The sequence below is a fragment of the Electrophorus electricus genome, chromosome 26 (assembly GCF_041902795.1).
Source record: "Electrophorus electricus isolate QZ-2024a chromosome 26, ASM4190279v1, whole genome shotgun sequence".
Classification (NCBI taxonomy): domain Eukaryota; kingdom Metazoa; phylum Chordata; class Actinopteri; order Gymnotiformes; family Gymnotidae; genus Electrophorus; species Electrophorus electricus.
Window position 1 is genome coordinate 126263 of NC_137522.1, and position 16238 is coordinate 142500.

Genomic DNA, 16238 nt, shown 5'->3' on the forward strand with positions numbered 1-16238 from the left:
TAATCTATGAAGATGGCAAGCAATGTTTGCAGTAATAATAATAATAATAATAATAATAATAATAATAATATTATTAATGTTAGCAATACAGATAGCAAAAGACATCGCAATGTAATGTTTTACAATTCTAGTCCTAACCCTAATCCTGTGGCATAAGCGGTGTATCCTTCAAGGCCTTTGGTCACTGAATTCTCTGTATATCATGTGTATGCTCTATATGCAGAGTTTATTAGGCTAACCCCTGCATACTCCATATGACAACAATACAAATTTGTCTCTTGCTCACAGACATGGCACATCGGTGGACTGTAAATTAAGAGTGACCATATTGTTTACTGTTGTATGATCAAGTTAATGAAACAATTTAAGTTCATAGATTTTGAACCTTCTAGGTCTGCAGGAGCTGAACTTCTCCAATAATATGACATTTGGCTTTGTTGGACAAGCTCATGAGGAATATCCATAACCTAGTGTACCTTTCCTATCTGGTATGCATGTGTATCCCCTCTGTGGAAGCTTCTCATCATCCCTCAGTTCCTCTTAGCACTGATATGTCCTTAATTACAGTGGATTGTTTTCTGGGTCATAGGCAGAATAATACAGTACTGCAGAGTTGAGGAAGCATCGGGTAGAGTATTTGGAAGAACACTGGATTCCCAGGCACTAATGGATGAGGCAGTTTTGGGATTTGTACTTGCTAAATTAAACTTATAACCTGACACACCAAACTACAGATGTGGATGATCCAGGATGTTGGTATAGTCTATCAGAGCATAAAAAGAAGAATACCAGCATATGTTCAGAGGATAAAGGGTACTTATAAACCCTAAACACATGGCTATTATCCAGTTTAAAAGTACTTAAAATCCTGCAAATCTATGACTAAAATATGTTATAAAATTCCTAGGGGACAATCTTAAGGAGAGGTGATGCATATAAGATTTTCCTGTATCAGTGTTGCAAAAAGAAAAGTCTAGAGGAAATGTTTCAGAGGATATCACCCTATCTGTAGAACATGGGGGCGGGGGCTGTCACCATTAACGATGATGCAACTGCCAGGTGGGCGATTTCTGAAGTGTACACAAGCATCTTCGCTGCTCAGCTCCAATCAAAAGCTCAGTGGATGGCATTTCATCTTACATGAGCAACTGCAACAAGTTTAGAGTTTTTCGAGGAGGAAAGTGGGATAGTGCTTACCGACCATTACCTGCATTATGCGCACAGAATAGTGACATTAGTTTCTGGTGATGTATATGAGTCGACATAAGTACACCAAAAATAAAGCAGTCTATGTAGCAAAAGGGCCATGGTTTGTATATGGTTCACTCAGTATACATGTAAATACCCTTACATTAAACCCCATAGTCATTAAACAATTCTGATGTGCCAGAGTACAGAGCAAAACCCACCAAAGTATGTCACTGACTAATTATTTACACAACTCATTGTTTTCAATGTGGATTTTTTGACATAAGGCACACTTTCAATCCATTTTCTTCCTTTTTTGCTAAGCCTTGAATTTAAATGTGCATGCACACTTGACCTAAAACCATTTTCTGAAATTGGCCAATCCAAACACTTGAACATTGCAAAGTAAGAGCACAAAGGATCATACGATTAAACTGATGATACAGAAAAAAACTAACTCAGCAACCCCCTAGTAATATGAACATGTGACTTCTCAAAGCAAACACTATTTTTTGAAACATTGATGACAGGAGTTCAGACATTCTCAATAAATAGTGAACCAATGAATGAGAAAACTGACAGTTTTAAATGAGTTAATGATATGAAGTCTACTTGAAAATTGTTTATATTGTTTTATATAACATTGTTTATATTTTACTTCTTTGTATAAAATACATTGCTGTTCATTAATATATTACATATCAAATGTAATGTAAAGATACTTTACAAATTCAGTAGTTTCTAGCTAACATTGCAATGCAATGTTCCCCACATATACAGTACTGCCACATCAAATGATGCAAGTATGGTTATTAAAACTATTTCAGAAGAAATTTCAGGATATGTCACAACAATGACCTAAATATGCTCAGCATGAAAACATGAAGAATAAAGATTCTCCTCCAGTGACTTTCCCCTCCCTCTTATACCAGCAAGATAAAATGTATTCTTATTAAAAGATACTCTGCAAATGGTTCTCTTACATTTTTTTATCTTTTAATTGGTATCTCCTTCTTTACAGCACTCTCTGATTTCAAGGTTATAGAAATGTGTGACTGGCAAGTAAGTAGACTGCACTCTCATACAAACACAAAGATGCACAAAACAATATCAAGTTCAAAGAGGGATTGAGAGTAGTCTTGTGAGATATGCACCTAGCTGGGGAGATCAGTCTATCACAACGACGTGTCAGTCCTGGCAAGACTGAACACTTTATTGCCATACAACACATACTGCATGATGAGCAGAAAATGGAGGACATTTATTATAGTAGTCTCCTATAGTTGTCATTTCCTTAGTCACCACTTTTAAATTGTCTCAATTACATCAGTAATATAACTCATGGCCAGATTTGTTAGAACTCAGTCTCGGAAACAAGAGCACAGTGCTAAGTTAAGTAGCTCAGCGCTTATAAATCAGGTGGGAAGACAAAGGCCTCTGCAGCTGTTTCTGCATCACCTTCTTCCTCCTCTGGTATTGTTTCCTCCCAGGTGAAAATATCAGCGTTATCATGCATTGTCATGGTTACCTGTGACTCCCCTTCCATTTCCCATGGACACAGTGCATCACATCGAGTAAGAGGTCGGTTAATCCTTGACCCCTGTGCTCTGACGCCTGCAGACAGTGTCACGTCTCTTTCCTTCATCTCAGTGTCTGGTTTAACAGTACTGTCCTCTGATTTTACTGGTGTTTCGGATTTAGTTTCCTGAGGACAAATTGTTTGATGTAGTTGGGACTTTCCTGAGTCCTTTGGTTCTAAAGGACAAATGTCTGCTTGAGGGCTGTTTTCACTTTGAGCTGGATTTGGTGACTCTTCAGTTTCCCAGGGACAAATATCAGTGAAAACACTCTCTTGTTTCATCATTTGCTTTTCTAGCTCACTTGTCTCCCATGGACATACATTATCACGATGAATTCCTTGTTTTTGGAATGATTTTGCTGGTTTTTCTGTTTCCAGCTCACTAACTTCCCAAGGACAGACTTCGGTATCAACAGTCTCTTGTTTTTTGACTGGATAGCTAGTTTCCCAAGAGCATGCTTCTGCACAAATAGCCACTTGTACGTTGACTGTCTCATTAGTTTCGCTAGGACAAACATTTGCATGTACACTTTCTTCCTTTGGGATTGACTTCTCCCCTTCCTTAGTTTTGGCAGCACCCCCTTCTTTGGAACTCTCAGAATCTATTGCTTCCCACTGACACACATGTGCTTTCTTAGATGTGGACCCCTGTGAAGTTAAACCCACAGTTAGTTGCTTTAGGTTGGGGGCTGCTGCTTTTGACTCCAAACAACAGACCTCCATGACAGTGGATGATAATTCAGGGAAATCCCATGGACAAGCTTCTGTCAGCTGTTTTGTCAGTGGATGAGTTTTTGCTTTAGTTTTCTCAACAGCTCCTCTTGGTTGTTCTTTAACATCAGATTGTGTTGTTTCTTCTGATTCCCATGGGCATACAGCAGAACGAATGCTTTCCTGATCTTGAATAGTTCTCATATTGGATTGGGTATCTTTTGATTCCCATGAATATGCTTCTGTGGTTCTGGTGAGTTGCTGAGATGATCGCTGTTTTGCAATAGTTGTGCTTGATAAATCAGTGCTCTGAGTTGTTTCTTGGTCTTTTTCTATTGTGTCCTCTGATTCGCATGGACACAAGTCAACACGAATGATCACTTGATGTTTCTGTGGTTGACATGGTTCCCATGGAGTCTCTAGTGGAGCACCATGTCCTTTTGTGTCTTGGTTCCTTGGTTGAGCATTAGCATATATAATTCTCTCACATGACTTGGCAGAATCTTGTTTAAACTGAGAGGTGATGGTACCTGGTGCATCCCAAGGACAAACTTCAGCACTTCCACTGCTCTGAAGTTCAGGTGCTTGACCAATCTGTAATAGGTCCCTCTTCTCTGTTGACATTTGTGCTTGTGTTCTCTCTGCTTCCCAAGGACAAACAGAAGCTCGTGTACTCTTGACTGGTAACTGACCTGGTTCCTCCACTTCCCAGGGGCAAATATCAGCAATGCTTTGCTGATGTACTGGAGCCTGCTTGGGAACATCCCATGGACATATTTCTGCTGTTGGAACAGCCAGTGAAGCTTTAATTTGGTGTACAGTATTGTAGCTGTCACTATTGGTACTTACAGACAGCCTTTGCACACCACTGCTCTGCCACTGTATTATATTTTCACTGGCATTTTGTTTTTTGACTTCCATTACTATCTCCTCTGATTCCCATGGGCAGACATATGGTGGAGCAGTGCTTTTAGGGCTCTTGACTGGGGATTCTGATGATGCATGGCTCACTGCAGTTTGTTTCACAAGGCAAGGTTTCATGTCAACAGTGGTCATGGCTCGTCTTGGTGTTTGTGGTGTCTTCCTTCCTAAACCTACAGCACTGCCTGGAGAAAGTTTCATGGATGTCGTTCGGGCTTGGGATCCTTTTCCAACTACTAAGCCCTTTGCTACAAGGAGACCTTGGGTAGCTGAACGAAAAGAAAAACCACTGAAGTCCTTAGGCTTGGCAAAGCCACGTGGTGATCCTGGAGCACTAGAGGAGACTGGAAGTTGTCGTTTTGAAGATTCAACATCTGAATCTATCCCATGTCCTCCCTCTCCCACAGAAGGAGGGGAAGGGGGAGGCAGATGTTCCCAGGGGCAGACATAGAGTTGTGTGGGAGATGGTGTAGGTTCAGAAGCTGGGTGCTCATGCTTAGAGAGGGAATAAGTGACATGTTTTTGGTTTGAGAGGTTTTTGCCAACTGACTGCTCCTCTTCAACTTCCCAAGGGCAGACCTCAGACTTGTCAAATGACAGACAGAGCAAAGCATTTGAGGTCTGCTCCTTTATCGAGCCCTGTGGTCGCTGAACCTTGGGCTTTTCTGGGCTTGTTGGGCCAGCAAGAGATGGGATCTCCATGGTTCTAGGAGGAGAAAAAACATAATGATCTCTGTGCTTTTCTATGAAACTACGTGACTTCTGGATCCGAAGAGACCCAGGTTGTAGAAAGTTATTGTCCACTGCTAGGTTGTGAGCACTGGCTGACTTGCAAACCAGAGGCGTTGTGTCCATGGATTCAGCCTCAGAGACATGTGACCTCTTGTCTATGTTGCTTCTCAGTGAGGAGTTCATCAATGATGCATCCCTTTCTGAACCACGCTCAAAAGCACAGTGGGACTTCCGCCTCTTTGGTGTGGCCTCGTTCCTCATACTGACTCTGTTGCTTTCAGGTGTTGCTATGAACGATCCAGACCACTTTCTCATTCCTCCACTCCCTGAAGTGTCCTTGTCTTCATGACTGCACTGTCTGCTCAAGCTCTCTGGAATCTCAGCTATGCGCCTGATGATGGATCGTCCCAGTGTGAGGCGGGAGCTGCGCTTCTTTTGCAGGTGCGGATTGTTGTTTGTCAGTGCCTTGTTCTTTTGAACTTCCAGCTGAGCATAAAGTTTTTTCAGCTCATCCTGGTGCGGAGAGAGAGGGGGGATTCAGTTACATTTCGTGGGAGAATAGGAATGGTGTTATTAATCAGAACATTATGCACAACAGAATTTAAGTGCAAGGAGAGAGAGGAAGTTGTATAATAGTTATGGTACAATTGAATTAAAGTACTTACATTTCTGATCCAATGTCCTTCCATATTTTAATAAGATTAGTTGACATTGATTTATTAGGAAATGTTTAGGTATAGCCTTTATTAATGGTTAGCTTAATGTTAATGGGGAGAAACACTACGTTTTTTGTCTGGATCTGTACTTTTTACTGGACTGCTGAGTGGCATTTTGCTCACTGAGTGACTGAAGCCATTTGTTGGATCAAATTGTTATCATCCGTGTTTGTTGTCATCCATGCAGAAGCTAGCTGGGTATCTCAGCAGTATGTAAGATACGTTTAGAAGATAGATATCTTGTTGCCTTGGTATCTTGGTTTATTATTATTACTAATCTAGATAATGACACATTCTGCTTTGCCCCATATGAAAGCAAGGATTTTTGCTGTGCAAGACATGCAAACATGAGTCACAAACTAACAGGCATTTTTATATCTGTAAGATATACAAGATGTCTGGCATATGCATAAAAATGCTGTGCGCCTGATGGCATTCCTGCAAAATTAGGCTTGCCTAGTAGTCTTGTTATCTATTATTAGTAATAATTATAATTTGGTGCACTTCCTCTTGGCCTGCAGTGTAATGCAGATATCATACAGTGACTGCACTAACCCTTCAGAGGGTACATGGGAGGTGGTAGTATGATGATAAGTACACAGACGAGTTTACCCGGATGTCGTCAGGGTCCAGGCTGCAGGCAGACATAAAGCTGTTGTTGAGGAATGAGCTTGAACGCCGCAGGTCCACTTCATCCTCATACACCTCGGCGATCTCCTCTTTCCGAGGTCGAGACATGTAGAGGAACTGTAATAGATATTAGTGGATCTTTATTTTAAACCAAGTATCCTAATCCATCATACAAACTGGTCTTTTGGTGTCTGGCACAAACATATAAGTAAAATGTCCCTTAGGCAATGGTGATGTACCTTAGGAATGAACAGCAGGCTGAGTGTTACAGTGATTGTGACGTGTGTATGTGTGAAGAAGAGCAAGAGTGTCCAATCAGGATGCAGAAATGGCCGCATGAACCTGAGAGCGGGAATAATGAGTGACATATTGAAATCGGGGTGCCATATTTGCTCGTTGTTTGGAGCAAGCAAATGTGCATGACCCTAAGCCCCTACCTGAGAATGTGAAACATGGCAGAGAGGAGCAGCTCGTTCTGAACGGCCATGCCCATGTATCGAGGCTCATGGTAGGCAGATGGCACAGTCTTCACTGCCTTGTAGAGGGAGCTCCCCCAGCACAAGAACAGCAACTCTGCTAAAAGTCGCAGAAATGCATAGTAGTCAATTTGACATGCAGCAATGATTTGATGTGCTATTTTGCTAGTGGGCTACTTCAGGCCTTGAACTGTTGTTTTGCTGCTCATTTATCTAATGATAAAAAATATTTTTAAATACCACTGACAATCCACTGGATTACTAGAACAATTTATTGCTTATCTATTCAATCCCTTGATGGGTCATAAATTCTCTCAGGGAAAAAAAAAAGATACTCTGGCTGACCTGTTATATGCTCACTGTTATTTATCAATAAATGTATCAATGTTATTTATAAGTAGATCTCACACACCCACAGTCATCATATAATCCCACCGGTCCAAGTAACACACTGTGAAGCCCTGGCCATCGGAGGTGGTGGCTGTAATCAGCAGAGAGATGTTGCGGTCCTGGTTCTGTAGGACCCCCGCAGTCCAAGCGCACAAGAACCAGCTCACGGTGAGAACCATCACCCCCAGAAGCTTCAGAACACAGGTGTTGGACATGTAGGGCACTCTCTGAGCAGTGCGTGAGAGGAACACCTTCAGCACTCTGACAACATTGATGATGGCAGTCAGAAACATGCTTGTTAAACATCGGCATACTGCAGACTGAGAAGATATTATAAAAGTTGAGTTTTTTTAATTTTACAAGACACATTTTGCCACACTCAGCTGCTTCCTGTCTACACCTAAGAAAAGTAAGATTCTAACTTAAAATCTAACAAAATAACAAGAAACTAATTTTTTACAACAAAACCAACAACAACAACAAAAAAAGCAATAGCAAAAATGTTAAGAAATGTGATGTCTGTTTGGGATGTTTTGATATATTAATGGTTAAAGCTACTGAAATTGTAGTAAAGCTCTTGTTAAGTCTGCCAATGAAAAACTCCAGGATGTTCTGCTGCCATTTTCATGAGCAAAATCTGGTGGTGGGTGGACACTGTCTGAGGACTGTTAGTGAGATGGTTGGAGTGGTTGGTGATTATCAGATTAGTAAAGATTAAAGGCAGCAGGATTTGTACACACCGGTACATTTTCAGTATCACAGTGCCATAAACGATGGCAAAGCCAAGTAAACGGACCCAGCGCAGTAGGATGCAGCGAAACGTGTTGGGTTTGAAATACAAGATGAAGACCTACAGAGACAAAATGTAAATTTACATTTTAACCAAATAATGATTTGATTATTTAATTTAAATGACTAGCTTTCCAGTCACAGAATAAACCTAGGACTAGGATAAGACCAATGTGTCACTGGATTAGCAAAGTTCCATACCTTGCCCTACTAGTAATACTGTCCCTTACATGGAAAAAAAAAACCATTTTTTAAAAGTAATTGAATCCATAAACAGCTGCAGGGGAACATTTTAAACATAATTTAATTAAGTGACAGTGGTCAATATGGTTTATGTACATAATTTAAAAGCATTTTGGATCATTAAAAATGTTTCAGAATTTGGTGCCTGATGTCAAAATTCTCAATGTATATTACAGGTGATTGAGGAGGTGGGCTGTCTCCAATGACCTTATACAATAATCTTATACAATGTTAAATCCATCCTTGCCCCAAACCTGCTTGAAAAATCCATTATAATATAATTACAAAACCAGTGATATAACCTAGAATTAAGGTTTTAATCTCATACTCACAGGGAAGTAAAGGAGGAGAGACCCAAACAGAATCATCTCCAACAGCAAGAGACCTGATGCTCGGATTCGCTGCCACACAGAGGTGGACCAATCAGTGGTAAGGAGAGAAGAAATAAGGGGAAGGACACACGAATTAATGCACTAAATGACAAGGACATGTTTATATGTAATTAAAAACACATAATTGAAGAGGAATTGCTTATTACTGTATTTTATAACATTGCTATTTTATTTGGGATTCACAAACTAATATGGTGATACATTTCAGCACTTCTAAAATACATTGCTCTCTCTCTGCAAAAATGTCTTTATCTGTTAATGGTCGCATGAATGCATTAAAACAGCTTAGCTGCTTGGAGTATATGGGGCTGTGTGATGTAGATAAAAGAATGTTGTAGATGTAGATATGAAAACAGTGTAATGGCAGTGAGCTTTGCCTGGCTAAGATTATATTACACAAGCTCTCTGATATATACACTGGAATGTAGAAGTAATGAAGGCATTTTTCCCAAGGTTATGAAATGCCATGTATTGCTTTCTGTAGGTAGATTAGGAAAAAGGCAAACATTACTCTGGTAGTGCTGAAGATCTATAGCCACAACATTTGTGTAATGCTGAGCTTTTTATGATCAAGACTAAACAATGAAGCAATAAAGAAGAAACTCTGGCTTCATATCATAGTGTTCATCTCATGAATTTCCAAATACAACAATGTGCTGGATACAGTAGGTTTTATTACAGTCCATGTTACAAGCCTTCTCCTCAGTTGAAAGCAAAAACTTATCCTGTTGTACTAAGCTCTTCCCAAGAGTCCTCACCCTGCTCCTGCGACACTGGTATGCCTTCAGCATGAGCACTAGCGCTAGGACCATGAAGAACCCCTGCATGGAGAGGAGCCCTGCCCTCAACAGCCAGTCCTCCTGCACCCAGCAGGGGGAGCCATCCTTGCACTTCTGACAGCCCGGCCAGCAGGGCAGGCACACAGGCATCTTAGGGTAGCAAACTTGGCTTCTGTTCACACCTGCCAACGTTGTTTCACCATACAGTTTAACAGAGGTTAAGGCCAGACTGAGAATGGCAGTGATAACAGTGGCACTATTAGTTATGTGTCAAGTGTATTAAGGCTTGGGTTGAAGCACAAATAATACACATAAAGGACCTATATAAATCCATTTCATATAATCAGAAAGAAACATTTCAGTAAGTTCACTGTATATTTTAACTGCTGTCTAACAAGGATGTTAGATGTGATCCTGCATATTATACAGATGGCCTTACCCTGGTCCTGGGAGTCTGGTGGTGGACTGTAGTATCCCTCTTTACATCTGCAGCAGTACTGGCCCAGTCGAAAGCCCTGCCTGGGAACTACCTCACACTGGGGAGTTAGGGTTTGGGGAGTGAGGAGGGGGTTAGCAGGCAGGTCGAGGATAATCAAGTGTTAAATGCAATTTAAGACTTTTGTCAGATGAATTTGTTTGACTCCAATAATTAATTATTGATGATATCTTTGAACAGGAGAAAATGAATGTATTAACGGCTTTCAGATCAATGGCTGACTGTCTCCATAGCCTCAGTGTATGTTGAGCAGTTTGAGAATTCATGATTGAAAGTGTAATCCTGGAAAGTAGTGCTCAAAGCCAGTATACTAGTTTTGCACATGGAGCCCTTTGTGTGTGTGTGTGTCTGTGCGTGTGTGTGTGTGTGTGTGTGTGTGTGTGTGTGCGCATGTGCATGCACAAATGAGTGAGTGTGTCTATGTGAATGTGTGTGTTTCTGTCTCTGTGTGTGTATGAATGTGAACTCTTTCATCAATTACATGACACTCTTGTTGGCTAGTCGGCTGGCCCACTTATCAGAAAAGCTGTAAATTAATCTAACTTAAAATGTAAATGGATGGGTAATGCCTGCTGAAAGAGTTTTTTCACTCTCTCTCTCTCTCTCTCTCTCTCTCTCTCTCTCTCTCTCTCTCTCTCTCTCTCTCTCTCTCTCTCTCTCTTTCTCTCTCATTTTCCGAACACATCAACCTCCCAACAGTCATGGCCCATTAATAATACAATTTGGGCTTAACTACTATTCTCTAATAGAAACTACCATTATCTTATCTTCAATAACATTTCATTGCCAGCCAGGATAGCTGAATACATGTTCTCCCTGTGAGCAGGGCTGTAGTGAAACAATTATGCAGGGACCTTTTTTGCTCCAGTCTTGTCTTCAGTGAGTGTTGTGCATGCTCAGGTGAGTGTGGACCATGCTAAGGTGAGTGTGGACCATGCTCAGGTGAGTGTGGACCATGCTAAGGTGAGTGTGGACCATGCTCAGGTGAGTATGGACCATGCTCAGGTGAGTGTGGACCATGCTCAGGTGAGTGTGGACCATGCTCAGGTGAGTGTGGACCAGCCAGTCCCAGCCAGCTTTCTAGATAATTTTGCTGTTTCCTGCTTTCTATAATTCTTCCTTGTTTTCTGTGAGAACACATTTGCAACACATCACCTTGCTCTAATTGATTTATTGTGATATTTCATCCCCATTAAGCTTTGCTTGCATTGACATTCCTTGGTCTTTGTGTTGCTATAGTTGCCATGTCAAGTGTTATTACAAATCTCATGTATTGCATACCTGATGGTATTTTTATACAGGGGTTCTTGAGTAAACGCAAGTACGTGTTCTTGTTAATGCATGCATGTGTTATACATGCATGCATTTTTAGAAATCCAGCCTGTGTTTTGAAAAATGGCCAGAATAATACACAAAGAACCCATAACTGTAAAACAATAAACAAATGGGCTCTTTAAAAAATTGTGTCAGAAACAGAACGATTTGAAAACACTAGAAAAAAATAAATCAATTCCTCCACTGAAGTGCTAGAGTCCAGCACAGATTGGTGATTTTGCTGCTGTAACAGAACTACTAAACTTGAGATATAACTTGAATCATGTGTGTTTGAGCAGGGGAAGCTCTGCTGGATGCTGGCTCTCTGGGACCATGGCATGGCCTGAACTAGGTCCCAGGAAACAAGGAAACAAGGCTAGTTCACAAGCAGGACACGATAAGATGGCATTGACAAAAGGGACTGGGTCAGATGTACAAAGACTGTAATAAGAGCAACAGAACGCGAGCTATCACTGGCATAGGAACGCGTCCAGATCCGTGTTTATATGGAACAAATACAATAATAACACATCATCTAATGGTGCAATGTTTTTTAATTGAATCCAGGAGCTCTTTCTTGAAGAGCTTTTCCTGATATCTCATTGTGTTGTTCTAGGCTATGCCTGTCTGAGACTTATATAACTACACCCTGCTAGGAAGGACCAGAAAGAATTTGCTTTTCGTTTGTTTGCTTGTTTTTTTTTTCTGATGGATGAGCAGTGTGTGGGACAAAAGAATGTAAGCATCACTGGATTAGCACTCTAATCTCCCAGATCATCCCTGCACCATCCAGCACAAGAATCTTTAAATAGGAGGTCTGGAAAAATGAGAGAGAATGACAGCAGACAGCAGAGGAGTGGAAGAAAACTAGATTAAGAGAGTAAAAGAGCACATGATGAAAGAGACAGAAAGAGGTGTCACAGGGAGAAATGTGTTATAAAGAGTGGGAGACAGAGAGATAGAGTCAAAAACACGAAGCAAGAGAGTGTCATGCACAAGGTAAAATGGCAGGTGAGAAGGTACTTTCTGGTTAGAAAACCTTTACAAAGGACTTCACAAATCAAACTGAAATGAGTCTTTTCCTCATGAGCACACAATGTTAATGGTGTGAAATCTTAGAAGTGTTGTCATTATATTCTACAACAGTCTTTGAGGTCTTGTTTTGCAACAAAAACACTGTGTACTGTATTAGTTGCCAATTTAGACAGAATTGTATGGGTTCACTCAGGGATTTCTGAACAACACAGTGATAACTGTAATGTTTGTATGTGTTTGTAATGTTGTATATTAATAATGTTTTTTTTTTAATCATTTCTTAGATATTCATGCTACACAATGACTGCATATTTGAATGACAATATTCACATAATGCCTTAAGGTGTTATAAGGTTTTAAAAACAAAATCTAAAATTTAAACTAAAACACAAAAAGGTAAATCAGAGTTTTATATATATATATATGTATATATATTTAAAAAATATATATTTTCCCCCATTTTGCTATAGGCTCACTTTCATAAGATTTTGTATTCACCTCCATGCTGGTGCGGTTGCACTGATGTGTGTCAGCAAACCAGACATTTCCACTGGTACACTGGTCCACATTAAAGCCCTGGATGTTCACATCCATACGGATCACACCCCTGCCAACAGAACGAAAAACAGACCCCCACATGTCAGAGAGAGAAGCCACAACAAAACGCTCAAGAGACCCAGTGCTGACTATGTGACACCCCATAAATACAGACTCTATTGCTTGGTTTTTATTTTTAAGATATATAAGCAATATGATAAAATTTTAAGATAGATAACTACACAACATACTGTTCCAAAGCATAGCTAGGGCAAGTAGTCTTTAGCACCTGAAAGCTAGCATTCATTGGAAAACAATACTGAAATCAAAATAATGAAGTATAATAAGACTGAGAGAGACGGTGACTAACCTGAACTCTGGGCTGAGGTCTGGCTTTAGCCCATAAAAGGGTACAGAAAGAGTCAGAAGCCACCCAGGCAAGAAATGACCATCCTCACACTCCAAGAAAGGGGCCTCACCCCACTGCACTCCACTACTATTGATCACATAACTATCTCCATAGGCCCATTTTGGTGTGTCCAGGGTGCTGAGGTCATTGAGCAGGACCCGTTTAGACAGGCCAGGGAAGGGTGGGTTCCTGGACTTGAGCGAGGTGAACCAGCTGCTCTCAGGGGGATGGAGTGTGAGGTCCTGCAGGTAGGTGTCCTGTGAGAGACCTCTGGATGCGCGGAGCACCAGGTGAGGCTGAGTGGCTGTGGGGTCAGCATCAAAGGTCAGTAGAGCATGCTGAACCAGGCCGGGCTCGTCGCCCTCCAACATGGCCCGGACCAAGGCATGGTACCACTCGATGTCCTCCTCCACACTGGTCTCGCGCAGCTCGCTGGCCTGGAAGATGAGATTGAGGAAATTAGCTGTGCTGGTCAGGGACACAACAGCCTGATGCAGGAAAGGCTGCAGGTCTGGTGGGAGGGCACCACGCTGGCCGGTCAACCAGAAAGGCTGGCCACAGGTAGAGGAAGACAGGACGGAGGCGTCACCACTGTAGAGGTAAAGCTCGACCACGGACATGTTATCCTCTGCCTCTACAACTACCCGAGAACTGAGGCCTGCCGTGGGGGGCGGCACGCTGCGGGAGAGCTCCCCCACTCCGACAGAACTCAAGCTGGAGGGTGTGGGAGTTGGCTCCTGGGTGGAGAAGTCCCCGGGGTAGGAGGTGGCGCTGAGCAGAGCCAAAAGCAACGAGGGCAGGAGGAGCAGTGGCAGCAATGTGAAAGGAGAAGCCATCTTCATAAAGTTCCACATCGCACCGCTCCTATCCCAGAGCTTCCTCTAAAGCTCCTGGAAGAACACCATCCAGATGGGTGCTGAGGGAGCTGTAATTGCTTGCCTTTCTCTGGTCTCTTTTTTCCTGGGATTACTGTCCTCTACTGCCTTTCCCCAGATATACAATTGCAAAGGATGCAGCAGGTGTCCAAGGTGATGGGTGGTATGGTGGGGAGGGTGGAAGCACACCCTTTAACTCTTACACACTTGCACACTCTGCCTCGCAGTCAACTATGTAAATCAGGATGAGAGGCACTGCTGATAAGCAACTGTCCCTGTGCGCTGCCGTGACAATCAGTTGGTTTCCCAGGACGACAAGCTCAGCGTGACTCTCAGAGACTGCTACTTCAAGCCAGCAGAAGATTACGCAGAGGTGGCTCCCAATACTCTGGTACTGCCATGACAACAGGGGTGCTGAGGATGAGGTGTGAGCCAAGAGCGGGTGTAGGGGGCAGCCGGAGAGCAGCCCAGTGGCGGAGACTGGGGAGGTGGAGCACAGAGAAGTGTGGAGTCTTCCCCTCTCTCACTCCCACGGCTGTTCCGTGCACCGTGCTGTGTTTGGTCTGCAGCTCCACCGCTCTCTCTCCCTCGCTCAAGCTCTGTCTCTCTCATGAGCACCCCTCCCTCACTCACCCTCAATCATTTTCTTTCCCTCTCTCAGATATGACCACCTCTGTGAAAGACACTCAAACTTATGGGGGTGATGAGAATGACACATCTGTTGTTGTGAGTTGTTGTTGTGTGTTTGTTTGTTTGTGTATTTGTGTGTATGCATGTGTGACAGAGACAGAGATAGGGTAGAGCATGGTGGATGAGTGGATAGGAAGGTAATCCTCTCTATTTGGGCATGCACCAAAATCTCAGCACTCTATGGATTAACCCGGCATTCAGAGAATGAGCGGTCTCTTATGGTCTTTGTCATTGTGTGTGTGTGTGTGTGTGTGTGTTTGTGTGTGTGTGTGTGTGTGTGTGTGTGTGTGTGTGTGTGTGTGTGTGTGAGAGAGAGAGAGAGAGAGAGAGAGAGAGAGAGAGAGAGAGAGAGAGAGAGAGAGGGAGAGAGAGAAAGAAAGAAAGATAGAAAGAAAGAAAGAAAGAAAGAAAGAAAGAAAGAAAGAAAGAAAGAAAGAAAGAAAGAGAGAAAGTATATCTTCTTCTCCCTGCAGAACAGCCAGCAAGTCCAGCAGTCATATTGGGTGATGCAGGCAAATTCTTGTTTTGGTGCCATGGCAACAGGGTTCTGAAAATTCAAAATAATTCCTGTGAGCTCCCACTCCCACCCAAGACTGCAGAGGATGTACCAGTGACATGTGGGTATATATTTTATATATATATATATATATATATATATATATATATATATATATATATATATATATATATATATATATATATATATATATATATATATATATATATATATAGAGAGAGAGAGAGAGAGAGAGAGAGAGAGAGAGAGAGAGAGAGAGACAGAGAGGTGTGTGTGTGTGTGTGTGTGTGTGTGTGTGTGTGTGTGTGTGTGTGTGTGTGTGTGTGTGTGCGCTTCAGGCAAAAAAAAAAAGTATACGAAGCCTGAATGCTTGTATTGTATTTCATGCAAACAAATTGAAAAATACTAAGACATATTAAATATTAGCATCTTGAGTAAAACAAAGGCCTCTAATTTATTGTAAATAAAAACTGGCTGCACATACTATGTAGTTCCATTGTTAGCAGGTTAGATTCTGGGGTAGATGGTTAGAATGGGGTTAAAGGAAAGGCGGACTACAGTGCTATGTCCTTCTGCTCTAGAGACAATTATTTGTGTACAGCGCCATCATTAGGCCCACAAGGAGAATGCAAGATGCGAGTAACTTCTTAGATTTTAACGCCATTAGACATTAACGCCACATATGGCTATCCTACATTTATCAAGGCCGGCCTAATAAAAATTCAGTATTAGAAATTGTTTTAAATTTTCAGTGTTTTTTGTGTGTGATGGATACAAAGTGGAAAGAAATTTCAGAATAACCTTCTCTCTATCTTTTCT

The 16238-nt window shown here is 41.8% G+C and overlaps 1 protein-coding gene across 2 annotated transcripts; it reads right to left on the reverse strand.

Moving 5' to 3' along the window:
• Positions 1–311: 311 nt before the first annotated feature.
• Positions 312–15052, reverse strand: gpr179 (G protein-coupled receptor 179). Of its 2 annotated transcripts, XM_035523180.2 has the most exons (11): positions 13299–15050; positions 12890–12998; positions 9986–10082; positions 9526–9728; positions 8708–8776; positions 8084–8193; positions 7366–7604; positions 6915–7053; positions 6717–6819; positions 6460–6594; positions 312–5644 (listed from the first exon to the last, which is right to left on the reverse strand). In XM_035523180.2, exons 1-11 carry the CDS (start codon positions 14189–14191, stop codon positions 2597–2599), a joined length of 5145 nt encoding a protein of 1714 aa, XP_035379073.2. In that variant the 5' UTR covers positions 14192–15050; the 3' UTR covers positions 312–2596. The 2 variants fall into 2 exon arrangements, with proteins under 2 accessions (XP_035379073.2, XP_081564687.1); XM_081708561.1 differs by lacking the exon at positions 9526–9728 and having other exon boundaries at positions 7366–7570; positions 13299–15052.
• Positions 15053–16238: the final 1186 nt, after the last annotated feature.